The sequence below is a fragment of the Lynx rufus genome, unplaced genomic scaffold (genome assembly GCF_022079265.1).
Source record: "Lynx rufus isolate CCGP_SWC_20201006 ecotype Redwood Valley unplaced genomic scaffold, mLynRuf1.p SCAF_18, whole genome shotgun sequence".
In the NCBI taxonomy this organism is placed as follows: Eukaryota; Metazoa; Chordata; class Mammalia; order Carnivora; family Felidae; genus Lynx; species Lynx rufus.
Genome location: NW_025814832.1, coordinates 8957457 through 8985030, shown reverse-complemented (window position 1 = coordinate 8985030; position 27574 = coordinate 8957457). Strand labels below are relative to the sequence as shown.

Genomic DNA, 27574 nt, shown 5'->3' with positions numbered 1-27574 from the left:
CATCTCTCTGTGGGGGGAGGGGGAATCGCTCCAATCTCCCTGGGGATCTGGCTGTCCTGCTGCAGGCTGAACCTGTTGAAAATGCCATACGTGGAATGGTACATGCACCAATGAGAGAGGGGAGAAGGTGGGGGTCTTGGTCTGGCATATCCCACCCCCCCCAGTGCATCTCCTCACACCCAAGAGTGCTGCCTCCCCGGCTAACATGTATGGTACATACAACAAGGCTACGTTCCTAAAGCTGCCAAGCTCCCTCTCCTCAAGGCCAGGTGCACACACTCTGTTTTCCACTGCTACAATCATTTGGCTCGTCTTTGTCTCCCCCATTGGCCTAGAAGACAGCACACACAGAAGCCCTTACTGAATTCACCCGGCAAGGCCTGTCTTTACCGAACACTGACGTGTCTAATGGGAAAAGCTGTCCTCCAAAGTAAGATGGCCTCCAAAGCAAGACTGCCTTGCAAGGAGGCACCTGTGCCATTATCCCAACAGAATGTTGTGTGTTCATACCTGGTGAGTCTGCTGATGTACCATCTTTTTTAAATCACGCGAGGACACAAGGGAACATCCTGAGTGATCTGATCCCAAACCTACAGGTTTTAATAAATCAGTGGTTCAGACGATGGGGCTCTTCATGGAGAATATTGTTTGGGGGAGAATGATCTTAATCTGTGTTTTCTCTTGACTGTGCCTAGGCTGTTGCTATGGTAGCTGTCTCAGGGAGGCTGAAGAGCTGCCCCAAATGAGCCACCCTGAAGCAGCAAGGGGTTTCCCCTTGCTGACCCCTCAGGCACGCAGTGGAGGAGGGGGGCATGTGAGATTAGAAGAGCCAGTCAAGAGGGGTGGAATGTTGAAGGAGGTGATCAAGAGGACGAGACCGCTGGTTAACCCCGAGCTTGACCCAGGGCAGTCGGAGGCTCCTCAGTCCCTCTTGAAATGTGCATTCTGCTTGCCTTCCCCACGCTGCCCAAGGACACAGCTTTGCAGAGCAAGGTGTTGTTGAGAACATCTGGGTGGCACATGTGACTGAGGCCAGTTAAGACCTCTACATAAACATTTAATGTTCTAGCAAGCAGGCATGGAAATCGACACTTCTTGTGGTGCCCAAGACAAGCCTTGTTAGTTCAGTTCCCGGCTTATGTAACCTGCCACCTACCCATCTGGAGAGGTCTGCTTCTTTCTTGGTCTCTCCTTGCCGTCTATGTCCAGGGGCCAGTTTGCAAACCAACACCGCCTCTGCCCCCATTGAATCCTGAATTGTCAAGGGTAAGAAATGTGTTGGATTCCTCCTCATTTCCCCCAAACCAATACAGGGTGTGGTGCAGATGGAGTTCAACACACTTGTTAACCAAACTGATGAGCCAAGATTAGATTCATGGGGGAAGTCTTCCTGTAGGAGGAGGGACTTGAGCTAAAAAATGGACAACAGGGATTGATTGGCCTGGTGGGGAGGAGGGATAGGGCTGCTTTCTGTATGTGGAAGGAGGAAGTGGTTCATAGTGTGTGTGTGTGTGTGTGTGTGTGTGTGTGTGTGTGTGTGTAATTTGGGAAGTGGGATAGAAATGCTTGCCCCTTCCTACGTTTGGGAGGGAGTGTTTGGATTTGCTTTTTGAGTCTGTGTTTTGGAGGCAAGCATGCCTGAGTTCAAGGCCCAGCTCTGGAACTTATTAGCTGTGTAACTTGGTGGGGGCACCTTCTGTGAGTCTCAGTTTCTCATCTGTATACTGGAGGTAATATTGCAGCATATACCTGCCACGGCGGTTGGAAGGGTTAAGTGAGATAAGACACGCTCACACAGGTCTTGACATATGACAGGTTCTTAATTTTGGCCCCCTTGTTTTGAAGACCCTCTGCCTGTCTAGGCAGGGGTCTGGGACCTCGGAGGTGGCACACGGATGAGGTTGGGTACCCTCTGGCATTTGTGCTTCCTTGTGATGCTTCCGCACCGTAAGCTCCCAGGATCAATACATCAGTAATTCAATGCCACATGCTTATTGCCTCAGAGAGCATCCGGATTCTGTTCTGTTTGGGTCTGGTTTAGGGCAGATGGGATGGAGAAATATTTTGAAGTAGATACAATCCAGGAGGGACATTCCCTAGGCTGCCTTCTTCTCAAATGCCTTCCAAGGAGTATTTAAGCTTGGCGTGCCCTGGGGACACCAGGTTGGCTCAACAAGGCGCCTCTATGTGGCTCTGCCCCAGCTTGGCTGTGTGCACTGGGTTGGCCGCTGGAACTTTCTGTTCCTTTCCTCCTGATGAGGATTTAGCATCCCTGACTCCATAGGTTCCAACCAATTTGATCCCTGGCGCGGGGCAAGCCACACCCACCTCCTAGCAGGGGCTGACTTCCAGTGGATTTTCAGGAAAAGGAGGTAGGCTGCTCAAACCCCAGTCCTATGCTCCCCACCTCTATCTCCAGCTGTGATTCCATCTGGCAAATCCGGGGCCAGAACACACACAGCCCAAAGGGGGCCAGCCAGCCCTACCTGGAACCCCAGCTGTCTTTCTTTTGCAGATACAGAACCTCGGGATAGCACAGCGGCTCTGTGGGGTGGGGGCTACTTGTTGCTCCTTATCCAGGTCTCCGGAGGGGCTTCCTCGCTCCCTGGAATGTCCCCCTCCCGCCGGCCGGTGGCAGAGGCACTGTGGTTTCTGGGTTGCTTCTTACCTTCTCCACATTCAGCATCTCCCCTCTGAGGGCCCCGGGCTGAGTGTGTGTGACCCGGGAGCAGAATCCCAGCAAAGGAATTCTGCCTCCACCCCCACACCTGGCTCTCCGGAGTTTATCCAGTGCCTCCCTGCCATCTATCTACGGGGAGGGGTGTCACGTCCTCACTCCACCTTCGGCGAAGGCCGCCCCCCCCCCACTAGCTCCTCCCAAAACGGCCAAAAAGAAACTTTCGCGGGGTTTCCCCCTCCCCCCGGGCCTCTCGCCCCCGTGCCTCCCTGCCTCCCTCCCCCCCCCTCCCCCCCCCCCCCCCCCCGTCTCCCCCGCCTCCCCCACCTCGCAGCCCGGGATAGGGGGCGGCGGGGGAGGGGAGGAGGCCGGCTCGCTCGGCGGCCTCTGGGTCTCGCCTTACTTCCGGGAGGCGGGGGAGAGGCGAGGCCCTCGTGGAGCCCCCGCGTCCTGCCGGCCTCCGGGTCCGCGCCTGTCCGCGGTGGCGCGCTGCCCCCTCTCCGGGGCGCTGGCCGCGGCCCGCCGGCATTTGGAATTCCGCCCGAAAGAGGGGGCCCGGAGGAGGCGGCGAGGAGGGCCGGCGGCCGGCGGCGAGAAGCGGAATCCGGGGTCCGGAGCGGCGCGGCGGCGGCTCGGGAGGCTCGCGCTGCGCCCGCCCGCAGTGCATCAGCGTGGCCGCGCGACATCCCCGGGATGCTCACCGCGGGGCATTATGCGCTGCCTAACAGGCTCCGGGCTGCCGAGCGACTTGTTTGAAGCATTTTCTCCCTCGCTCTCGCTTTTAATCTTGTCTCTAGTGGCGTGTGTAGGGGGGAGGACTTTATTTCCATTGGCTAAGCTCTCCCTTCCCACCCACATCTCTTCCACATCACCTTGGTGTCTCCCTAAATAAAACCAGCCCTCCTTATCGCCTGGAAAAAATCAGGAGCTAGAGTTTGAATGGGTTTATATAAACACTCACCCCTGGCAGCGTGCGGCTGGGCTCCCAGGATAAACTCCAGGCGTCTGGCCTGATGCTTGCCTTGCCGTGTTCTCTCCCTTGAACGTCAAGGTTTAAGCAGAGCCCGAGGACTGGGAACTCTTCTCCGAAATTGGATCAACCTGAAGCCAGTTGCGGAACTGCACAGGGTCCCCATGGACCTCAAGGAGAGCCCCAGCGAGGGCAGCCTGCAGCCCTCTAGCATCCACATCTTTGCCAACACCTCCACCCTCCACGGCATCCGCCACATCTTCGTGTATGGGCCGATGACCATCCGGCGTGTGCTCTGGGCCGTGGCCTTCGTGGGCTCCCTGGGCCTGCTGCTGGTGGAGAGCTCCGAGAGAGTGTCCTACTACCTCTCCTACCAGCACGTCACCAAGGTGGATGAGGTGGTGGCCCAAAGCCTGGTCTTCCCAGCCGTGACCCTCTGCAACCTCAACGGCTTCCGGTTCTCCAGGCTGACCACCAATGACCTGTACCACGCCGGGGAGCTGCTGGCCCTGCTCGACGTCAACCTGCAGATCCCAGACCCGCACCTGGCAGACCCCACGGTCCTGGAGGCCCTGCGGCAGAAGGCCAACTTCAAACACTACAAACCCAAGCAGTTCAGCATGCTGGAGTTCCTGCATCGCGTGGGCCACGACCTGAAGGATATGATGCTCTACTGCAAGTTCAAAGGGCAGGAGTGCGGCCACCAGGACTTCACCACCGTGAGTACTTGGCTTTCAGCTCACTTTTGCGCATGGTTCTCTTGAGAAGTGCCACGCTGGGGTCTCCGCGTTCCCCGGAGCAGGAGAGAGCATGGTGCCTGAGTCGAAGGCCAGGAGGGTAGTTGGCCAGAGTTGTTGGAACTGGTTGGAGCGGTGTGCCTGCCAGGATGGGGCAGTGTGGTCTGGTCAGGCGTGGAGGGCGAGCAGGGGGCCTGCGGTGGGGGATCGCTTCCCCAGATGTGCTGAGCTGGCTTCCTCCCAACTAGAGGGAGGAGGCCTGAGCTGTCCGCTGTCCGGGGCACTTGGTCGCTGAGCTGTGTGATTGGAACAGCTTGTCATTGACGAGGTGGCATTTTTTTCCCCCCTCTCTGTCTCTTTCTCTGCTCGGAAGTGGCATCAGGCACTGCATCCTGTGGGCTGGGCTGGAGCTGAAGCTGCCAGAGAAGGGGGTGTGGGGCCCCAGACAGCCTGGGTGGTATCAGTGGCTTTGGGAGCTTGCTGGAGCAGGTGATGCTCACAGGGGTGGAAGTCTCTGTGCTTCCTTTTCTTGCGTGGATTCCGAGCTCCGTGTGGGGAGAGGAGAGTCGGGGGCGGGGGACCCCCCGGTCTCCATCTGGTCTGCTGGCAGGTCGGAAGCAAAGAGATGTCCAGGGTGCTTGGGCCCAAGAGGAGCGTGTAAGTGGAGGCCTGTGTGTAGGAGGACGGTCAGGGAGATGCCTGTGAGGGCGAGGCGGTCCAGGCTGGCTTGTCTGGGAGCTTCGGCTTGAAACTCAAAGGCTCGGGCTGCTGCCTGTGCAGTCGCTTAACAACGTGGATGCCAGAGGAGTGGTGTGGGGAGGGGGCGAGCAGCTGTGGGATTGGAAAGCCTGGAGGAGGAGTGTGGAGCTGAGTAAAGAGGAAAGGCGGAGGGGGATGTGGCTCACGTTCAGGATGGGGCTTCCTGGAGGGGCAGAGAAAGGATGGGAGGAGAGCTGTCGCTGCCAGGGTTCTCCGTTTGCCCAGTTAGTGGGCTGCTAGGCATAACTTGGCATAAGGGGGTGAGACTGCAGCTACGCACGCCTCCTTCCTTCCAGGCGGGTCTGGGGCCTCAGGGGCTGTGGGACCCTCCAGAAGCCCAGGGTGGCTGCTTCTCCCATAGCTGCCTTAGGGAGAAGCCAGAGCTTTTGAGTCTCTGAGCCTTGAGCCAAATTGCAATGGTAGGTTCTGGATGACAGGTGCAGCAGTTGCAAAGGAACTGGATGGGCTCTGTCACCAGCACTTGTCCGGGGCCCTCTGCCTAATTAAGACATGCCCCACCTTGCTGGTAGTGCACCCATTCTCCACCCGCTCTCAGGTCCACTGCCTGCTGGCCTCTTGCTCTGAGTTTCTGCCGTAACCAGTTAATGCCATAACCAGTTTCTGCCTGCAGCCTCTGTGCTTGCAGTTAGCTGTCTGTGATTCTGGAAAAGCCCACAGTGCCGGGGGTGGGGGGCATCCCATAGAGCTCTGTTTCCTGGGGGAGCTGTTTTTACCATCCGTTTCAAACACTGTGAGGAAGAGCACAGCAAAAGCAGTGGCAGGGCATTTATACGAAAGGGGAAGGGGGTCTGAACTGGAGGAAGGGACCGGCCGTACTGGAAGCCCTTCTGAACGGAGCAAACGACTCTCATACATTTCATGCACAAACGATGGCCTAGGTGGCTTGAGAGAGGATGGGATGATGCCTCATTCTCAGAGGCTGAAACCATCCCTGTATCCCACCCCGTGCTTTCTAGTGCCGTGGCAACGCTCCGCTTCACCACTGCACCTTGCAGCTCAGAAATGCACTCAGCTGTTCCTCTGTCTGCCTGAACGTACCCGGAACACACTCAGAGAAACTGTGGTAGCAGACCCCGGACCGAGATCTCAAGCACCCTCGTCACTGCGTGTCCAACTAGTGGTTTCCTCTCAGTTCATGATCAAGTTCCATTTCCAAGTAAAGGTTCTTTGGCCCACAGCTGACGTTTTGCACTTAGCCCATAATTGGAGGCCCCGGAGTCCCAGGAGACCAAAGATCAGGCCTGATCTTTGCCTTACCTGAGCCTTTGACCTCTCCAAGATGTCTCTCAAATAGTAAAGGTGCTTGTGGATATGGTTTATGAAATAGTAAGTGGTATGTCATTATCTGCTGTCCTCAGCAAGTCCAGGGCTCATCTGGCCGGGTGTCCCTCCTTGGACTGACCCTCAATGTGTGACCTCCCCCAGCGCCGAAAGGGGGATGAGCCTCAGGGCTGGATCTCCCAGCTGTTTGGGCGGTGTCAAAAAGGGCACCCACTCCAGGAAACCTGGAGGAGGCCCCAAGTAGATGGCTGACCTTTCTCACCCTCTGATCACAGTGGGAAGCCATGCTGAGCCTCTGTGAGAGGGGACATGGCACCAGGTTTGTTCCAAGACCTTGCAGTGAGGGGTAATCCTTCCCACTCCCCCTTTATACCCCTGTACCTTTTAGTCTGGGGTATAGTATGCTGATTCTGGGGCTCTTGCACCGGAAGAGGGCAGGGAACCTTGCTGATGGGAGGTCAGTTCACTGGCCTTCTTGCCCATTCCATCTGTCTGCTGCTCATCCCTCTCCATTTGGCTTATTTATTAGGCCCTGCCTGGGTTTTTCCCATGCTGAGTGGCTTCTTTCTTTACATGCGGTGGCTGACTTATTAGCGAAGTTAAGTATGGGGGAGGGGATGTCCCAGGTGGATCGCTTTTTCCATTTTTCTTTTTCTATAAAACATACCTAGTGCTGTCTCCAGGGCTAGTGCTTTTGCATAAGCTCTTATTCCAAGTTCTTAGCTGGTGTGCAATGAAGTGCGTAATACCCTTTAATTAGTGAATGAGCCATGATTCTAGCAGAGGGGAAGGATGTTTGTGGAGGTTAAAAGTCCCAAGAAGCCAGGTGTGGAATTTTCACTGCCATGTATACAGGTGTGTTCCATGCTCATGCAGGTACATTCTTAGCCCTCACCTGGGACAATCTGAATGCAGATAGGCATGTATTTGTCCTTCCTGGGAAAGCCGAATGGGACTTACTTCCGTAGTGCCTGCTTGGGGCGGGGGCGGGGTGGGGGGGGGCGTTTGCCATGCTGACCTCAGGTGGAAGGAGGGAGATCTGGATGGGGTGTCTCTGGCCATGGTGGTCGGTGATCTAAGGATAAGGTTAGTAACAACCTCTTGGCTTGAGGAGGTTTGAATCACAGCTCCATCATTTTCTAGCTTATTCCCTGGGTCATATTTTATGTCCTCTCTAGGCCTCAACTTGCTCGCTGTAACATCTGGTAGTAATACGTGACTTTGTAACTCACAGGGTTGTTGGGGGATGAGGAATGTGAGACAATGCATGTAAATGTCCTTTTGTACATTGTGCAGATGTAAGGCGGGGCTGCTCTCCGTGTTAGCAGGGGATTATTATTGTCCAGCCCCCCTGCCCTGTTCGCAGCCCACCGTAGGAGTCAGCTGATGAGTAACGCTGTGAGCAGAAACCGGGGGGGGGGGGTGGAGGTGGCCGCAAGGTGTTTGGAGCCCAGGGTTAAAGCCCAGCCTGTGGAAATGGGATTGCTTGGAGTGGAGGTCACAGCTGGGTTCAATAGCTAACTGTGACAGACAGGTGGCAATTCCATTGTTTGTGACTAGCACGTGACTGTTTCACGCTGTTTCTCTGCTCATCACATTGGGGTTCATCTGCCTCCAGGTTCAGGAATGCAAATGACCCTTCAGTTGGCACTTTTAATTTGATGTCTGTAATTGTATGTGTTTGCGCTTTAAATTTGAGATTTCTTTCATTGACCTTTCCTTACTGAAAGAAAGGTCTCTCCACAACGAGATCTTGTTAGATCTTCTTCATCTACATCACATAGCATTACAGAGATGTAGAGGTGAGGGTTTAGGACTCTCACTGGAATTCCTGCCCAAGGCTGGCAGATCCACACCCAACCTCTCAATATTTCTTATTACATGAGCAGCAGGTGCACGAAGATGGTGAGCTTTAGGGAGAGAAGAGTTGGAGTTCTAACTGTACCCCCATTTGCTGTGTAATCGTAGGCAAGTTCCCTAACCTCACTTTCCATTTATTTATTTATTTATTTATTTATTTATTTATTGAGAGAGAGAGAGAGAGAGAGAGAGAGAGAGCGTGAGTGGGTTAGGAAGAGAGGGAGAGAGAGAATTGAGAATCCCAAGCAGGCTCCGCACTGTCAGCACAGATCCTGATGCAGAGCTCGATCCCACAAACCGTGAGATCATGACCTGAGCCAAAATAAAAAGTCAGGCACCTAACCCTACTGAGTCACCCAGGCGCCCCTCCCCAACTTTAAAATAGAAACAATAATACCTGCCACTGGGAGCTGCACCCATTCAGGGAGGTAAAGTGCGACAGGAGCCAGTGAGTGGCCGAAGCCTGGTGCATACAGGGCAGGCCCCTTGCTTTGCTTCGTGTCCCACAGGAGTATGACTGAGCCTGTGCTAGACGTTGGCTCTCTTGACTCCAGGCCAGTGTTCTTCCCACTCCTCCTTACCGTGACTCACCACCAGCTTTAGAGCACAGGCGACTGCTGTGATGGTGGGATTTGTAATTTTCACAGTAGTCAAACCTTCACATTTTTCAGCGCTTTGGTCCATATCAGTTCTGCTGCCTAGACACCATCTTGGCTTCCACGAACCAGCTCATGGCTACTAATCTCACCCCGGGGAGCTCGTGCCCCCCAAGCCCCGAGAGGTGTGGAGTGACCTCCGTACGAGGCGTAGTGTTTTTATCACAGTGTGGCATGTTACCGCGTGTTCCTTCAGTCGTCCCTTTATCCATCAGAGAGGACACCTGCTATGCAGCGGTTATAAAGCCAGACCAGTTCCTTGTCATCTGAGAGCTCACAGCTCGTTTCCCAACCCTTTCTAGATGGGGAGCTAGTTGAGAGCAGGCATTTTGTCTCCTCAAACACGTTCTCTGCATACATCCTGCCGACAGTTGCTGATTAAACAGTTGCCTTCTGTTTCCCAGACGGACCCAGAATCCTTTGCTCGTGGGCCTTACTTACTTTTTGCTCTCCCACCTCTCTCTCCACGTCTATTCATTTAAATCCTACTCGTCCTTTAAAATCCAGCTCTAATATCTCTGTAGCCTTCTCCAGGAAATCATTGCCGGTCCCTCTCCCCATGACCGTAATCTAAATGAATCTCTTCCTCCTCTGTCTTTGAAAAAGCATCTTGGCTCATATTCCTCTGTCAGAGCGCTCACTGTGCCTTTCCTAGCATTACACGCAGAAAGTGTTTACGCTAGAAGAGACCTCAGAGATGATTTAATTTAATACCTGAATTCCTTAACCAGTGATAATTTTTAGACATTGCCTATTTCTGTCTCTCTTCCCTGTAAGACATGATGTCTTTACTGACCTTCTATTCTCAAGACTTGGAACTGCTTAGCACATGGTAAGCTCTCAAAGTGTGTCTTCAGAGTATGTTAAGGGGGATTAAAGTTATTGGAAGCTAAGGTGACACTATAGCTGATACGGCCATTTTTCTCAGCTTCCTTTTTTGGTGTAGGTATCTAGGATCCCACCTACACCAGGATGGCATGTCTCATTGTTGAAAATTATTATCATACCGCACTTTCTGATGACAGAAACAGTTCATGCTCATTGGAGAAAACTTGGGCAGTGTGGGGAAGGAGTAAGGAAGGAACAAAAAAATTGCCTATGGTAGCATCCCGGACATAATTACATGTATTACTTTGGCATTTGGGAATAGCTCCATCCGGTCACATAATGTGTGCGTGTTTGTGTACCCTAGTGCCTGGGATCACACCTTCTGTACATGTGGTGCCTTGTCTGATGTGCAGCACACTTCCGATCAGTGTCAGCTAGCTCTCTTCTTCTTGGGTCCCCAGGGTAGCATCCGGGGTGTTAAAAATGCCCTTAAAGGTCCATTCAGAGTGAAAGTAAAATCCAAAGGTATGTTGGGGCACCTGGGTGGCTCAGTCAATTAAGTGTCCGACTTCGGCTCTGGTCATGATCTCGCACTCCTTGAGTTCAAGCTCTGCATCAGGGTCTGTATGATCTCACAGTTTGTGGGTTTGAGCCCCTCCTCGGGCTCTGTGATGACAGCTCAGAGCCTGGAGCCTGCTTGAGACACTGTGTCTCCCTCTCTCTGCCCCTTCCCTGCTTTCTCTCTCTCTTTCTCTCAAAAGTAAACAAAAAAATCCAAAGAGATGTCCAATCAATACCCCTCTTTTGAGATGTGTTTTGTCTTATCTGCCAGAACCACCAGGGATAATTTGTGGGAGCGAGTGGAAACCACCCCTCTTAATTCAGCCTTCTTGGATTTTAGGTTCACAACTGAACACCACGTACTCTCCTTCGATGGCACTTTATTGACATCTAGCTGTGCATTTACCTGAAGCCATCTTGACCCCACTGTTTGTTGCATGTTTGCTAGGATGAACCACAGATGTGTTCACTGACACTAAATTAGATCTCCCGACTGAGGCCTGACCCTGTTCCTAGATGTGGCACAACTTTAGGACTATGAGGAACCATGAGGACCATGGACCATGGACCACGGAGACCATGAGGTTCTCTTTGCTTAGAACATTCTTGCCTGCCTCAGTCCACCGTGTGGAGCCTAACTCCCCATCACCTGTAAAGTCTCTGGGCACTACGTCTAAATTGCACCTTTACTCCTTAAGATGCCTGGAAGTTTTGTGAGCATTTGCCGTGTCCTTGGAGAGGCGACCCCTGCCAAGCTAAGTGAGCGGTTTTCTGTGGAGCTGGTTCCGGTCTGTATTACTTTAGGTTGCGGCTCCCTGGAAAACAAGTTTTCAGGGGTGTACTGAATTCTCTCTGATGTGTTGGATGGCTGGGGCAGTGACCGGGAGCTGACTGTGATAATGACCCACACCATCTACTTGCAGAGAAAAGCTGATGTTACTGCACAGGCCACTTAGTGCTTAGCTGCTGGTGGGGGAGAGTCTGTGTGTCTGTGCCTCTGTCCCCGGGAGCTCTTAGACCTCCAGAGTGGCTGATGAAGGAAGGCTACCCGAGAGCTTATTGAATTGGTAATTGGTCCTTTCCCCCTCTCTACAGGGCTTCCCTTTTCCTCTCTACAGAAAGTCCTTCCCTTAATGAAGAGATGAGTTCTAGAAAATTTTCTGCAAAGTGAATCCTAGTTTGCCGTGGATGCCTAGAAGAAGAGCTGACATGGGATCCCATTGAAAAAAATCCCCCGAAGACTGAATTGGCAGCTTTTAGCATCAAGTTTGCTGTCAGAGCTATTGCTCCGTAGAACAGTTCATATTTCAAAGTGCCAAGAATCCCGTGTTCTCCATCAGACCAAAAATATACCACCCAGGTCTAGTGATACCTGAAAGTATGCTGGGTGTTTTCTCTTTTTTTGTCTGCGTGTTTATGTTTGATGGAACTGGGTTGAAATAGCAAGCCGGACTGCAGGGTCATTGGACTCACAATCTATTATAACCTGAAACGGATGGCCTACATCATCACCCCTGCAAGTGTGAAATTCCGTATATCACATTTCTCCCTTGCTGTGGACTGAAAACTAGTCCATGCCGCCTGGCCTGAGTGGTTACTGGGTAGCAGATGCTTCCAGAAATGCATGTTTATTGTTTGAGAAATCTGAAGCATGTGATAGAAGCCTGTTGATCATGTTGGGCTTTATTGGGGAAGAACATTCCAAAAAGTCACATCCCCTGGGTGCTAAAGCATCTTTTTATTTCCCAGTACTTATTTTCTCATGACTCAGATACATTCCGTATTGATTACCTTAGTGATCACGGAAATTTATACTCAAGAAATAAAGCACAAAACACAGAAGGAATGTATTTGGATTTAATTGACTTCTGTTGATTGAGTTGTACAACCTTGGGCAAGGTAATTAGCCTCTGTGGGCCTCAGTTTCCTCGTCTATAAAATCAGGGGGTTGAACCCGGTGATTCCAAAGGCCAACCTGTAGAAGTCTAAATGCAATAAAACATAGCCAACATTTATTTTTCTGATCCCACATTTGTTACCTGAAGCTACGACTTTTATATTTGGTGGAGGGAGCTGGTGCTTTTTTCTTCAAACAGACACATTTATCCATTTATTTGTTTGTTTCATTTAGATAAATCTGCAAGTGGAAGCTGAAACACTGACTGGCTGTAGTGGGGTAAAGGGAGGCACAGAACCCTACTCTCAAAATCCTGTCCATGAGCCATTATGTGTCTGGCTGCAGCTTGTAGGTGTGACCGGAAGTTTCCATCCCACTAGTCCTGTGCTTGTGAGCGGCGGTGCATGTATGAATTAGCAAGGGCACCCTTGGAAGATGCTGCCCAAATCCCCTTTGCTGATGTGAGCAGTACAACTCCTGACCACTCATATCTGTACCAATGGCACTGCCACTCCTGGAGATCTCTGGGAAGTTATTCACCTCCCCGCCGCCTGGGGGCAGCCGATGGCCAGCAACTAATTGACCCAGGAGTACAAATTGCCAGCCATCTTGCCTCAAGATGGAACCAATTATGGTTGACGGTTGACACTCCAGAGCTTCCCATGGGATCAGGCTGAGCTGGAATTTTCCTGTGGTTTCAACATCCTTGCTTACCTTTTCTCCCTTGCCGGTATCCTGCACGCCTCCCTCCCTTCCAGGCTCTTCCTGACGTCATTCCCCCAGTAAATCCCCTGGAGGAGAAACCCCATCTCAGTCCCCGCCAGGGACTATGACCTATGTGTTGGTGAGTTTTAGTTTCTCCATCTGTTTGGTAACATGGAGAACCACCCAGGCATATGGACCTATGTCTGCCTTGGAAAGAAGGAAGTATCGGTTTCGAAAGTCTTTTAAGACTTGAACTTTCTGGATCTGTGTCCTCAGCTGGGGCCTGTAGCAATTTCCAGGGGACATATATTTATATTTACATTTATATTTATATTTATATTTATATTTACATTTATATTTATATTTCTATTTACTTATATATAAGTATATATATATATGTACACACACACACACACACATATATATATATGTTTGTGTATTTATATATTTGTAAAATATAGCGATGTTTGGCTGACCAAGGGTGATGCTCCTCGTAGGTCACAGAACCCATGAGTGATGAGGAGTGAAGGAAAGAACTGAGACCAGTAGCCTGAAGAGGGAAGTAGGTGACCCAAGGCAAGGCAGTTGCTTTCCTCAAACCCTTGGAAGGCAGGCCTAGGGAACAGGAATAAAGCTTTCTCTGTGCAAGGCCAAGGGCAGAGCTAACAGCAGTTGGGGGTGGGGGACAGAAGTTCAGAGAGGTGGCTACCTGCTGATTGGAGGGAGCTCTCCCGGGAGGTTAGAGTACCTGTGCCCTGTCATCAGCCCCAGCCGAGGCCACACAATTGCTTATTGGCAGTGCTGTGGAGGTAGATCAATGTCAAGTGAAGAGTTGGATTTACTGGCCTCTAAAGTTACTTCCAAAGCTGAGCATCTTTGATTTATTTCCTTCCTGAACAGATATTTGAAGTCAGAGGTGAGGACCATTGGCCTTTGGCTTTGGAAAGAATGGATAATAGATGCAAGCCAGCTCACACAGCCTGCAGAACCACTCTATTTCCCAATACTGTGTAGTGCTGATGCTAAGTGTTTCTGAAGCCGGGAATAAGAGGGTGCTGGGGGACAGTCCTTATAGAGGAGAGAGCGGATACGCAGTTCCTTCAGACAGGAAGTGTGTGGGTGCTGGTAGCCAGGGCTTGGGGTGGCTGTTCAAAGAGCTGGCCTCCCAAAGTGAGTGTGCATGCCTTCCTTGAGAAGCAGTTCCCAGAGGAATTTGTCATAAGTTCTAGGCTCTAGATCCAAACCTAGAGAGCAGATCTTGGGGTGGTTTGGTCTGGCCTGGTTCCATGTGGAGTCTGGGGAGACTGGGAGGTATACGGATTAGAGGTGACTCTGGGGTGGCTGGGGGATAGAGGTAGACCCAGCTACAGGGGCTGGGAAGGAGGCTGATGCCAGGGCAGGGCCCAGAGGATGCCCTGCCCAAGAGCACCAGGGGACTGTGGCAAATGTTGGAAAGATGAAGGGGCTTTGGCACCTGAGATAATGACATAATGAGATATCTTAGCTCTGTGGTATAATCATGGAATTGCGTGTCGGGTAGGTGTATGCACCAGGCTCCTGTGACTGTGATTTCTTGATTAATAAGAAATATGTATTTGGTCTTCATTCCTGGTTCCTGGTACAAGAGCTTTGAAAGCCCTTGGAATTTCCTGAGGGGTTGGGTGAGAGGCACATCTTTGGCTATGCATATGAAGAGCCTTTCAACCATACCTGATGTTATGCTGATGAAGTGACTCTTGGGGGCCCCCCAGATAGCTTTTAGGTTGGAGGCTGGTTGCCAGAGGGACCAACCATGTGAGTGAGAAGAGAGAGAGCTGGAGGTTGAGTCAATCACCAGTGACCAGTGATTTAATCCAGCATGCCGGTGTAATGGAACCTCCACAGAAATCTCCAAATGAGGGGATTCCGAGTGCTTCTGGGAGGTGCTGGGAGGGTGGCGTGCCTGGGGGAGGGGCATGGAAGCTCTGTGCCCCTCCCCCGTATCTTGGATACAACCTGAATTGTATCCTATAAATAAAGCAGTACCAGTAAATACAGTTTTCCTGAGTTTCTGTGAGCCATTCTAACAAATTTATGAACCCGAGGAGGGGGTTGTGGGAGTCTCTGATGTATAGCTAACTGGTCAGAAGTGTGGGTGACTTGGACTCATGACTGGCACCTGAAGTGGGGGGCAGTCTCATGGGACTGAGCCCTTAACCCGTGGGGTCCTGCACAAACTTTGGGGAGTCGGTATCAGAATTGCTTGGTGTGAGGGGAAACCCATGCATTTGGTGTCAGAAGTGAAGGGTTCCGGGAGTCAAAAACAGAGCTTAGTAACGACCTTGGGCAAAGTATTTACCCTCTCCAGACCTCAGTGTCCCCCTGTCTTCAGTAACAATAATCCTGGCACTTGCCTTAAAGGATTGCTTGCAGTCATTGAACGAAGTGATAGAAAGGAAACTTCAGCTCTGGGCCAGATGCACAGCACCATCTACTTTGTTGCTGTTGTTATTTTCATTATTACTAAGACGAGCCAGGGGTAAAGCATAGTGATGGGAGAATCCAAGAGTGAAAAGATTTTTTGGGAAGTCCATACTGACATCAGCAGGTGTCAAGAGTACGGGGAATGAGTCTGTAGTCAAGCCAGGCACCCAGTGCCTGCCATTACTGTTGGCTGTAAGCTACTGGAGACACTTACAACTATGTCAGAAATAGAATTCCTCTCATTGGGTCACCCCGTGTTTACAAAGCCTGTAAGTGGCTAACATTTTCTGAGCACATCATATATCTAGGTGCTGTTCTAACGTAAGTACTTTGCCAGAGCTCTGTGAATTATATGATATTCGTAGCTCTTTTTTTTGTATGGAAAAAATGGGGGCTCAGAAAGGTTAAATGATAAGACTGATGTCACTTAGCTAAGAATTGGGAGAATTGAGATTTGAACCAGATAATCTAGATCCTTGCTGCTTTCTTTAGAAGATGCTATTTGATCTTCACCAGAATGCTGAAACTGGATAAGGTAACAGTGTGTCCGTTTCACCTTTGAACATAAATAAGGCTCAGAGAAGTTTAGTGATGGGCACGGGGTCACTCAGCAGGAAAGTGTCACCATTGGGGATGGGAGTCATGCCTTTTGATTTCCTTGGGGTGTTTTCTGTGAGACATCAAGCTTATTTGCACTGCGCCGAACCGAGTGAAGTCAGGCCGTTCATCAGCAGTTCTCCAGCTCAAAAGAGTTGGATTTAGGCGCAAGGTGCCTCCACTTACCTGCATCCTCCCCTGGGAGCCAGAAGCTTGGTCGCTGCCAGAGCTGAAGCAGAGCAGGAAGGCCGCCCGGCTCTTGGTTCGGCACGCACAGGTGGAGGTGCCAAGCGATCCCACAGCACCCTCTTCAGGAAAGTCTAGAAGCCTGAAAAGTCTCCTCTTGCCAGGGTGACACTTGGGATCTGTCCAAGTTGCCAAAGGAGGAGCTCAGGGGTCTGACCCTAGGAAGCGAGTGGCAGTTATCGGATGTGATGTGACTCTGCCCTGCCCGCTCTTTCTGCCTCCACCTCCCCACTTGAAATCCGACTCCGGGGGGCAGAAATGACAGCCTCAGGAGACACAGCTGTGTTTAAGGAACTGGTGGCTAGAGCTCGGTCTGGGGGCTGCAGCTTCTGCTTCCGAACCAGCGACCTGAACTTGAACATCCAGGCTGGGTGTGCTGTGATGGACACATTTGCAGGTGGCAGAATAGTACGGTGGTGAAGAACTGGGCTCCGGAGCGAGACTGTCTGGATTCAGATCCTGCAATCGTACACGAGTTGGACAAATACTCAGTTTGGTTTGGGGAGACTTCAGTCATTTGTGGAGTATGGCACGGTAGACCTCAACCCATGTGAGTTTCTTCCTCTTGCCGTTTCCACCTACGTGGAAACCTGCTGACTGCTCCTCCAGGACTCTGTTCTTCTGTTTCTTCCTTTCTGTAATTTTTTAAAAAATTTTTTAACGTCTTTATTTTTGAGACAGAGAGAGAGAGACAGAGCATGAGCCGGGAAGGGGCAGAGAGAGAGAGAGGGAGACACAGAATCTGAAACAGGCTCTGGGCTCTGAGCGGTCAGCACAGAGCCTGACGCGGGGCTCGAACTCACGGACCATGAGATCATGACCTGAGCCGAAGTCGGACGCTCAACCGACTGAGCCACCCAGGCGCCCCATGCCTGTCTGTTCTTTAAACTAAGGCTTTCCAGTGCGATCCTCTGCACTGTGTTCCCTTGTGTTCCCCACCCCCCACCAGATATGGCAGTCGAGGGACATGTCTCTAGAGCAGAAGTGGCTGCAACAGGGCTCTGTGATGTAGGGATTCCAGGTTCCTTCCTTCTCCCTGGTGTCTGTCCCTCTCTTCGTGGAGTGTGAGGAGGCGGCGTGCGGAGAGAGAAGTATCTCCATGAACTGGAAGTAACAGTGTCTTCTAAAGTTTGGGCCAAGGCTGCTTCTGCCTTCCTGGAATGATTTCTTAGCAGAACACCTTCCATCCCCTGGGCCTGTTAGCTATTTCAGGGACATTTTAAGTGGCTATTAACAAATGTTGAATTATGGCTGCAAACCTCTGGGAGCTCAAGTGACATTCACATGAATCACGAGTGAGCTCTGTGCAGTCAAGGCTGCCACAATGGGCTGGGATTAAACAAACAGGAGCCATTGTTCTCTCTAAAGCAATGAGGCAAGAGCGCTGCTCCTTGGAGCCTGTGATCTCAAGGCAGTGTGCCCCTCAGAAGCAGGACGCTGTCCAGGACACGCAGCTCATTGCTGCCAGGGCAGACAGATGCTCTCGGGTTTGCAGAGAGGTGTATTCGAACTTAGTATCTGCAGGAATTTACCAACAGTCAGCATGTCCAGGGATACGCCGGCCAGTCTCAGAATCAGAACACCGATTCTGCAGACATCTGCTGAGTGCTTCCAATGTTCTGGGCTAAGCTCAAGAGAAATAGAAATGAGTAAGGCCCAGGCCGCACAGTAAGATTACTTGACACTAAACAGGCAGAGTTTGCACCAGGTCCAGAGGCAACACTGGGTAGGCTCCGAAGATCTTCCAAGAAGAGATGATGTGCATAATTCTTTTTATTTTTTTTTTTTTGAAACAATTTTGAACATATAAATGTTGCAAGACTAGTCCAAAGACCTCCTGTGTGTCCGTTCCCCCGTGTCCCACTGATGTCATCTCTGGCCAGAGGACCTCATGCAGGGTCACTCCGTTGTCAGATCCCCCCAAGCCTCCTTTACTCTGCCACTGTTTCTTAGTCTCTCCCTGACTTTCATGACCTTGACATTTCTTAAAACTTTTTTTTTTAACTTTTATTTATTATTGAGAGACAGAGACAGAGCATGAGCAGGGGAGGGGCAGAGAGAGAGGGAGACACAGAATCTGAAGCAGGCTCCGGGCTCTGAGCTGTCAGCACAGAGCCCGACACAGGGCTTGAACCCACGAACTGTGAGATCCTGACCTGAGCTGAAGTTGGATACTTAACCGGCTGAGCCACCCAGGTGCCCCATGACCTTGACACTTCTTATAATTCAAGGGCAGCCATCTTGATTTCCAGTTTGGGTTTCCCTCTTGATTAGACCCAGGTGGTGAATTTTTGGCTGAGTTTCACAGAACTGATCCAGGCTTCTTCCCACTGCCTTCTGCCCAGAGGTCCCAGTTTGTCCCCATTTGTCCCAGTACTTATGGTGTTCACTTTTGTCACTTGATTACCACGGTGTCCTCCGGGGAGATACTTTGAGACCATGTAAAACCCCACTTCTCAACTCTCTCTCACCCGCTGGTTTTATCATCATTGATTTTTCTTGCCTGAGTTACTGCTGTGATACTTACCAAATGGTGATTTTCTAATTCCCTCATTTCATCCACATTTGTTAGTTGACTTTCTAAAACACAGAAGAGCTCTCTCGTCTCCCTTTTTTATTCATTTATATATTTGTATCAATGTAGGTTCAGATCTCTGTTTTATTCAATGGGTTATAATCTGGTTGTATCATTATTTAGTTCAAAACTCCAGTTTTCCTGTACTTGGGAACCTCTTCCGGCTGACTTTTGTGTTCTTTTGACATTTCCTGGCAACTTTTGAGCACTTTTAGAGTTCCTGGCCCATCTCTTTCTTTTCCTTATTCAGTCCTGTGGTTAGTCATCTCCAGTGAAGACTGGGTCCTTTTAGTGGGAAATGCTGCTTAGAGCTCTGACCTGGGTTCTGGGTATGATCATCACAACTAGGGTTCCCCTACTCCCTGGCTCAGTGGACGGAACTAGGGTATTTACACATACATTTACATCTACAGTGAAAACCTTGACCCCACACCAATACTTCCAAAGCCAAAGTGGGGCTCGAACTCACGACCTTGAGATCAAAAGTCACAGGCTCCACTGACTGAGCCAGCCAGGTGCCCCTCACACCAATACTGTCAATTCCTGTCTACTATCACAGGGTTCATTCTAGATTTTTCCTCTTTTCGTATCAGCCTCTCCTTTCTCCAGCAGTAGGAAATCAGCCTCCCATTATCTTATCTACTGTTTTGCTCCCATTCTCTTGAATGGAGACCATCTCCCTTTCCTGTGGGCTGCTGCTCTGTTTGGATGCCTCCTCACATGGGTCCTGTCCTATCCTGCCAGGCTCTTGTGCCCTCCTTGTGTGTGCTCTGACTGTAAACAGGCTGCCTCCCGTTCGTCTTCAGATTTCCTCAGTTGTCCCCCAAACATTTTTTACAGCATTTAACTTGAAACATTCAGGATCCATTCGAGATGCAATCAAGATTCATGGGCTGCATTTGGTTAGTCTGTCTCCTTAATCGAAAAGCTCTCCCCCAGCCTAACACACGTACATGCAGAGTTTAAAAAAAGTAGCTGTATTGGGATACAATTCTTACATCCTACAGTTTATCCATAGAAAGTGTTAAAGTCAGTGGATTTAGTGCATCCGCAGTATTGTGAATTGTAGAACGTGTTCATTACTCCAAAAAGAAACGCTCTGCCCATTAGTAGTTGCCATTTGCTCTCCCCTTTCTCCCAAACCCTTCTACTTTAGCCTCGGGTAATTACCAGTCTGCTGTCTGTCCCTGTAGATTTGCCTATCCTGTACATTTCTACAAATGCAATCATACGCTACAGTATGTGGTCTTTTGTGATAGACCTTTTGTGTTCAAGGTCCGTCCAGGTTGTAGTGTGCATCATACTTCATTCCTTTTTATTACCAAATGATGGTCCATTGTATGACTATGCCTCATTTTATTTATCTCTATCAGTTGATGGACATTTGAGTCATTTCCATTTTGGGTGGTTCTGAATAATGCTGCTATTCACACTTCTTTTAGTATTGACTTTTGGAAGAAAACAGACCGATTGTTTTCGACAATCGAATTCTTTCCTTGTGGTTTCACTCAACCTGTTCCTCCCTGCCCTGCATTTCTTGAAAACGGGGAGTTAGGTTTAAGGACTTGATGAGATTTAGGGTAATGATTTTGGCAAGAGGACTCCTTGGATGAAGCTGCGTACTTCCTGTCGTCTCAAAACAGGATGAGCCTAGTCTGTGGTTGTCCCAGTCTTAGAGATGCTAGTTTTGATCACGTGGTTAAGGCGGCAACCTCTGGATCTCCCTGTTGCGTCCTCTCCCACGATCAGATTGTCCCCATCATCTGTGGGATGATAGATGCTGTGGTACCCTGCAAACATTCTGTTCACTGTGGTATTTGAACCAGAATTAACAGTTTCACTAGAGGTTGTGAAATAGTGAGTCCCCAATTCTATCGTTCTTTCTACATGTGTTAGCTGACATTCCTTTGTAAAGAAGAGCATCTGCTAGTCAACTGGGGACCAGGTACAGTTCTTCCTGTAAAGGCAAGAACTGTTACCCTTTGGATGGATGGTGGATGCTGGATGGCGAGTTCCCAGATGGACCACAGATAATAAGGTGTTCACCAGAGAATGTTTATGGGTGGGAAGGGAGCCAGAAGGACAGTAGGACTCTACTCAGCAGTAGTCAAGGCAACCACAGACTCCTTCCAGATGCCATGGTATCCCAAGATAGGGCTGCTCATCTTTTCAACACGGTTCTCATTGGTCCAGAGCCCGGGCAGGCCCAGGGCGGAGGTGACAGGAGCTAGGGTTGGTGGAGCAGGCTGTGATGACACTGACCACAGGGCATAAGGCAGGTCACGAGGTGTGAGCCGTAGGGATCCGAATTATTTGGCCGGTCCCTTTGTGTCTCGTCACTTCCCTGGAGCTTCCCCAGCTAGATGGCCTGATACTTGTGCTGCCTGGCACCTGTCTCCAGGGGGTTCGTGGAGCAGCTCCCTCCACTCAGTGGGAGCAGAAGAGGTGGGGCAGAAAGGGAAGTCTCACATGGAGATTCCATTCCCTTGAACTGTCGGGGTAAATGAAGCGAGCAGATCATCTACTGAGCATTTTGCTACCGGCCGGGCAGTGTTGAAAGCATCTTCCAACGATGTGATGGGGGAGGTCCTTTGTTCCTTCCATTTTGTGTATATGACTGAGGCACAAGAGATTTAGGAAATCGCCAAGGTCTCAAAGTTCCTGTTCTCATGCACTCCCCCGTTCTGCCTTTCTAGGCAGTACGCGAAGTAGAGCTTCTGCTGGGAGGGGGCACAGGTCACGGGGTAAGAGTGGCAGTGTCACATTCACCTGTCTCCAGCCTGTATTTCCCCGCGGAACTGGATAATTCAACAGCTATCTGGCTATAATGCCTGCAGGGGGCACTTCTGGGTGCAACGGGGGTGGAGCGGGGATGCGCTCATGAGGGGAGAGGCACCCAGTAGACACAAGCACGACTGTCCCCGGGAGCCCTTGGCGTCGTGGCTCTCTGTCCCTTACCCTGCATCCTCTGCCTGGTAGTCCACAAGCAGAGACAGCATTTCCTTCACACAGCCTGCTCCCTGCCTTGCCTGCACAGGGGCGCTAATTATCTGGCATGCTTATGAGCCCAGAGGATTAACACGGAACATGGGTAATGATGATTTCACTTGATGGATTCAAGGCTACCTTCTTGGGAAAATACTTCCGTCTGTTTGCTGGGAAAGCATCTCGCAACTGAACAGCACATGATGACTAAGGTCTCAGTCGTGGAGAACCAAGCACATATCTATAATGTGTAGTTTATTCAACCTGCGGTTTGTTCATTCATTCATTCATTCATTCATTCTGCATTCCCTGAGGGCCTACTTTGTGCCAGGATGGATAAGGCACATTCCCTGCCCTCAGGCGAATGTCGTATTTTTAGAGGGCTGCAGATACATAAATATATACTTTTAATTAGAACTGTCATGAGAGAATTATCTATACTGTGCATGGCGGGGGTGGCGTGTGGCAGAGGAGGGAGGGATTCGTTCCAACTGGGGGGACTGGAATAACTTCGTGAAGAAGGTTGCATTTTAGCTCGGCCTTCAGGAGTAGAATTTTGATATGGGGAAGGGCTAGGAGTGGTGCCTTTGAAGTTTCCGGACAGGTGGGCCTGGGGTGTGCAAGGTGTGTGCTTGGGTAAAGTCAGAAGCAGGAGGGCAGTGCTTCAAGTGTAGGCCAGAAACTCCCCGGGAAGGACCCCAGCCTGTCTGAGTGTCGTAGGTCATGGGGAGCTATTGAGTGTTCTGAGTGACGTCATCACATTTTCTGTTTTTTTAAGAATTGTGCTTGGCCACACCCTGGTCGAGCATGGTTTCCATAAGAAAGATGTTGCAAAAAATATGATTACTGTTCGATTGTTTTGTGATTATTTAAAATGTAAAAGTCCTGCCTTTTTGGACTTGTACCTTTCAATCCTTTCTTTGTGGAGCTCAGGTCCTTGGTGTGAATTACTAACTTTAGAGTGTAAACAATACTCGGGCACTGAAAAACAGAATCATCATGTGCCAGGAGAACTAACCAAGGCCGAAAGGGAAGATGAAAGTCTATGATCCTCAGCCTTGGCTGCCCATTGGAATTACTTGGGGAGCTTTAAACAATACGGATGTCTGGGTCCCCCTCCAGAGACGTCTGGGTTGAAGTCTGGGCAACGGGATTTTTCAAAGCTCACCGGGTTCATTCAGATGCGCGGCCAAGGTTGAACACTACTAGTCAGAGAAGCAGCAAGCTGGAGTGTCGGTAGCAAATCTCAGTGCTAGGTTTGTTGAGTGGTCTTCTCCCACCAAGGTGCTAGCGCTTGCCCTGGTCCTTTAGCCCTCTCTCTCCGTAGCCCAACTTGTGTGCCTGCCATGTTCTTGTTCTCAGGATGCCAGCGACCAATGGGCAGGCCTGTTTGTCACCGCTTGGCCATAGGCAACAAATGTGGTTCTCAGCCTGCCTAGGCTGGCCAGGCCATAGCTGGCTGAGGCCTTCCTGGCCAGAAGTCAGAGAAGCTGGGAGGTTCTGCTCTTGGAATTATTAATCAAGGGCTTTCCAACTTCCCCAGCAGGAAGAGCCTTTATTTCAGGCAAAGTATCCCATTTGGCTTTGGAGCTCTGACAGGCCTGTGGGGTCTCAAGCTTCACTCTCTGGTTGCCAGACTCTCAGTGACGCCTGTGGCTGGCTGTAGCTGTCCAGTAAAGTAGGATTCCAAAGATTGGGATGCTGTTCTTTCTGCCCAAGTGAGGGGTATGGACTGTAGGGGCCCAGAAATTACTGCCTAATTGTGGGGTGAGGCAGCCAGGGCCAGAGTCAGGGCTCAGCTGCCCACTCTTAGGAAGGATTGGATGCCTGTCTGCCCACCAAAATGGTGACATGCAGGGCTTCCTTCCTGGCATCAGACCTAACTAATCATGGGACCGTCGTGAGTAGAGACTTGGTTTCTGGGATACATGGTGCCAACTGGCGTTGAGAAGGAGGGGCCATTTGCTGACCTGAAGCCTTATCGTGCCTTTTCACAGGACTCAGTGCAGAGTCTTGCTTCTGAGCTGTCATGGTGCTTGTGTTGGCCTCGTTGGCTCATGCCTGCCATGGCTGTCCTCATACTCATCTGCCCGACTCTCTCCTTCCCTATTATGCACTTACTGTGTGTCAGGCTCTTGACCTAGGTGGCATGAACTGTACGGCCCACCCCTAGGGGCCTGGTTGAGGTGACTGAGGGCAGTGTGGTTCCTGTCTGGACTTTGGGGAGCTCACCCAGGCCATGGGCACTTAAGGACAGATGCTGTGCCTACGGGTGGCGGTGGGGCGGTCACAGAGGGAACCGACCACTTACAAAATTCCAAATGCGAAGAGATCATCATTTACAAGTCCCAAACCTTTGGTACCAACGACAACATCATCTTGGGAAGCTTCAGGGTGTTTCCTGTTGGGGCATTTCAGACTTCAGGGGGACCTTTCATCAGGATGCACTTGACTCTGTCTGCCGGAAGGAATGTAGGCTTCTCTGTTCTTCAGTTTCCTTGGCCTTGGTGGGCACTAGTCTCCCCATCACAGATATAAAGAAAGAGCATTGGTTTCAGAATCAGAGGATCAGGACCTGGAAGCTGCTTCCAGCACTCGTCAGCTATGTGAACTTGGTAAGCTTCTCAGAGAAACCGTTTCTTTATCTCAGGATTTCTCGACCTTGGGACTATTGACATTTTGGACCAGATACTTCTTTGTGAGGAGAGGCTGTCCTGTTCACTGTAGGGTGTTTAGCAGTATTTCTGGCCGGTAGTACCTCCCCTCTCCTCAATTTTTCTCTGCCCAGTGCCTCCTGGGGGGCAAAATTGTCCCTGGTTGAGAACTACTGGTTTATCTGTAGATTGGGATGAAAACCCAATCTGTCAAAGGGTTGTCCTCAGATGTAAATAAATGTGCTTTGCAGGAGACAGCACTTGGCACATGGCAGGTGGCCTCAACAGGCCTAGTGAGGCCCAGGGAGGCTGTGGGTTCCCTTGGCTCCCTCCCAAGAACAGCTTCCCCTTGCTGATGCCAGGCCCTTCCAGGCTTCCCAAGCCAGGTGGGCACCAGCCTCACTGGCACCCTCAGTCCCCTGGCCTGTGGCCATGCATGTGTGTGTCTGCGTCCTGGGCTTCTGTCCAGCATCCCGGAGCCACGGCTGATGTTGTATAGCCTGCCCAACAGGACCAGGCCACCCTGGTCCATTCCAGGGCCCTGGGGATTCTCAACAGTGTGGTTCCTCCCGGCACCTTCTTTAGAAGGGAAGGGGAAAGAACGCACATTTACTGAGCATTACCATGGCACTACCACCCCCCAGCCAGAGAAACTCGCCCCTTGCCCTGTACCACATAAAGAAGAGTAGGAAATCACGAAGAGAAAGGCAAGATCCTTGGAGGCGGAGAGACCTGAGTTCATATCCTCTCTTTGCCTCTAAGATGAGAAAATATATCTGTATCCATATCGTCTCTCACATATATATGTAGATCACATATCTTATGAGATATATCTCATGCATTATATCACATATGTATGAAAGAGTTAGTATGAACATTTAACTAAGTCAGATAATAGAAGCCCAGCATACGGTCTGGTATATAATAAATAGTAAATATATATTAGTAATATAGAGAGAGATAATCTTAAGATTTCTCTTGATTTTTCTTAGATTCTTAAGAATCTTAATTTTTTTAAATGTCTTTATTTTTGAAGGAGAGAGAGAGAGACAGAGCATGAACGGGGGAGGAACAGAGAGAGAGGAAGACATAGAATTCGAAGCAGGCTCCAGGCTCCGAGCTGTCAGCACGGAGCCCAGTGCAGGGCTCGAACCCACGAACTGTGAGATCATGACCTGAGCCGAAGTCGGACGCTTAACCGACTGAGCCACCCAGGCGCCCCATTAAATTGTTAAGAATCTTAATTAATCTCCACACTCAGCATAGAGCCCGACATGGGGCTTGATCCCAAGACCCTGGGATCATGACCTGAGCCAGAATCAAGAGTCAGGCGCTCAACTGACTGAGCCACCCAGGCGCCTCTAAATGTTTGGTATTTATCATCTTCCTTTACACAGATGATCTCAGTTCATGCTCACAGTGAAGGGGGGAGGCAGGTATTAAATTGGGGTGACTGCAGTCAGACCCCTGATGAGTTAGATTGGGGCTTAGGCCTCTCTCTGAAGGAGAATGTGTTTCTAGGAAGGCCTTGGGTTCCCTCTGCCGACTGAACAGGCCAGCTAGGCACAGGCTTCCGGGTGGGTGGTTGAGGCATGGTCCGCTTTTCTGAGCCCTCACAGCTCTTAGGGAACATTCACGTGTACACTCGCCATCTGATTCAACAGCCCACCGTGGTAGGGCCGGCGGGCGTTATAGCTGAGGAAATTCAAGCTCCAGGAAGTTGGGGGGCTCTTCCAAAGTCATGCTCTAGCAAGGCCCCCAGGCCCGGTTAGCCAGACTTGTCTTCCCTGTTCTTCATCGTGATGTTTGTTCCCTGCAGAGGCATTAGGACCCTCCTTCCTCAGACATCGCACAGCATCAAGCTCTGGGGTGCAGAGAAAGGTACCTCGGATTCCAGGACAGCACCCACAATTGTCACAAAAGTTCTCCCAGACAGCCAGGGATCCTAACTTCCCCCAGTAAGGGAGGGGTTTGACCCAAGGTAACTCAGCAAAAGGCCAGCACTCAGATGCCTTATTCCAGGTTCTCAAACCTTCCAGAGGCCTCTCCCCTCCCCTGGCCCCCACCCCGTGAGCAATGGTCCTCAGCAACGGCCCCTGCCCAGCAGACTCCAAGAGAGATTAAAAGAAAGACCTGTGGAATCCCCTTCTGAAATATTTTTCCCTCTCGTTTTTGATAAAACGTGAAAGGCCTCTTGGTGTTCTAGGGACAGGATTCAAGCTTAGGATGATGCCATCAGCTGGCAGTCCTGACCACTGCTTACGCTGTCAGGGGACCTCAGGCCGGCATCCCTGGAGGGGCAGTGGGGTGACCAGGCAGGGCTGAGTCAGGGCTGGCGATGATCAGGTTCTTGCTGGTGACAGCTCAGGACTGGAGTGGAGCTGGGGGCAGAGACCTTTATGTGACCCGGTGGTCGAAAGGGAGGAGATTTGATCAGTGCAAGGATGATTCTTCTGAGGCCTGGGCTGTGGGGCCGGTGTGTGTGGGGGGACGGTGGGGCTGGCAATTTCTTCAGGGGGTAGGACGGCCGATTCAAAATGGATGTTTCTAATCCATCCGTTGCCAGCTTCTCTTCCTCCCCTCCCCTATTCACCACTGTCACACAGCCCCATCTAAGACTCAGCTACTATATCACTGCTTTGCTCTCATCAGTCTGTGGGATCCCGTTGCCTTCCCAAGAGGTGGGAAGCCTCAGTTTCCAGCTCTTGATGACACACGCCCTAAACTCTGGTCAGACACACGGCATGCTCTTTCCAGAATGCTTTCTTTTCCCAGTCAGCTCCTCACCTTTGCTTATCCTGTTTGGTTTTATTAAAAAAAAAAAAAATTAACTCTTTATTTATTTATTTATTTTGAGAGAGAGAGAGAGTGTGTGTGCACACACAAGTGGGGGAGGGGCAGGGAGAGAAAGGGAGAGAAAATCCGGAGCAGGCCCCACCCTGCGAGCATGGAGCTGGATGTGGGGCTCGAACTCACAAACTGCGAGATCGTGACCTGAGCCGTAGTCTATGCTTAACCCACTGAGCCACCCAGGTGCCCCTCTTCCTGTTTGTTTCCAGAATTTACTCCTTTTAAGTCCCCTAGTATTCATTTGTTGAAAGT

At 50.7% G+C, this 27574-nt stretch overlaps 1 protein-coding gene across 1 annotated transcript in view; it reads left to right on the top strand.

The window, feature by feature from the left end:
• The first annotated feature begins 3811 nt into the window (after positions 1-3811).
• Positions 3812-27574, top strand: part of ASIC2 (acid sensing ion channel subunit 2) — a 1013190-nt gene continuing 989427 nt past the window's right edge. The window contains exon 1 of the mRNA XM_047081726.1: positions 3812-4366. Coding sequence (XP_046937682.1) covers positions 3812-4366 — 555 coding nt within the window. The remainder of the gene's footprint in view (positions 4367-27574) is intronic.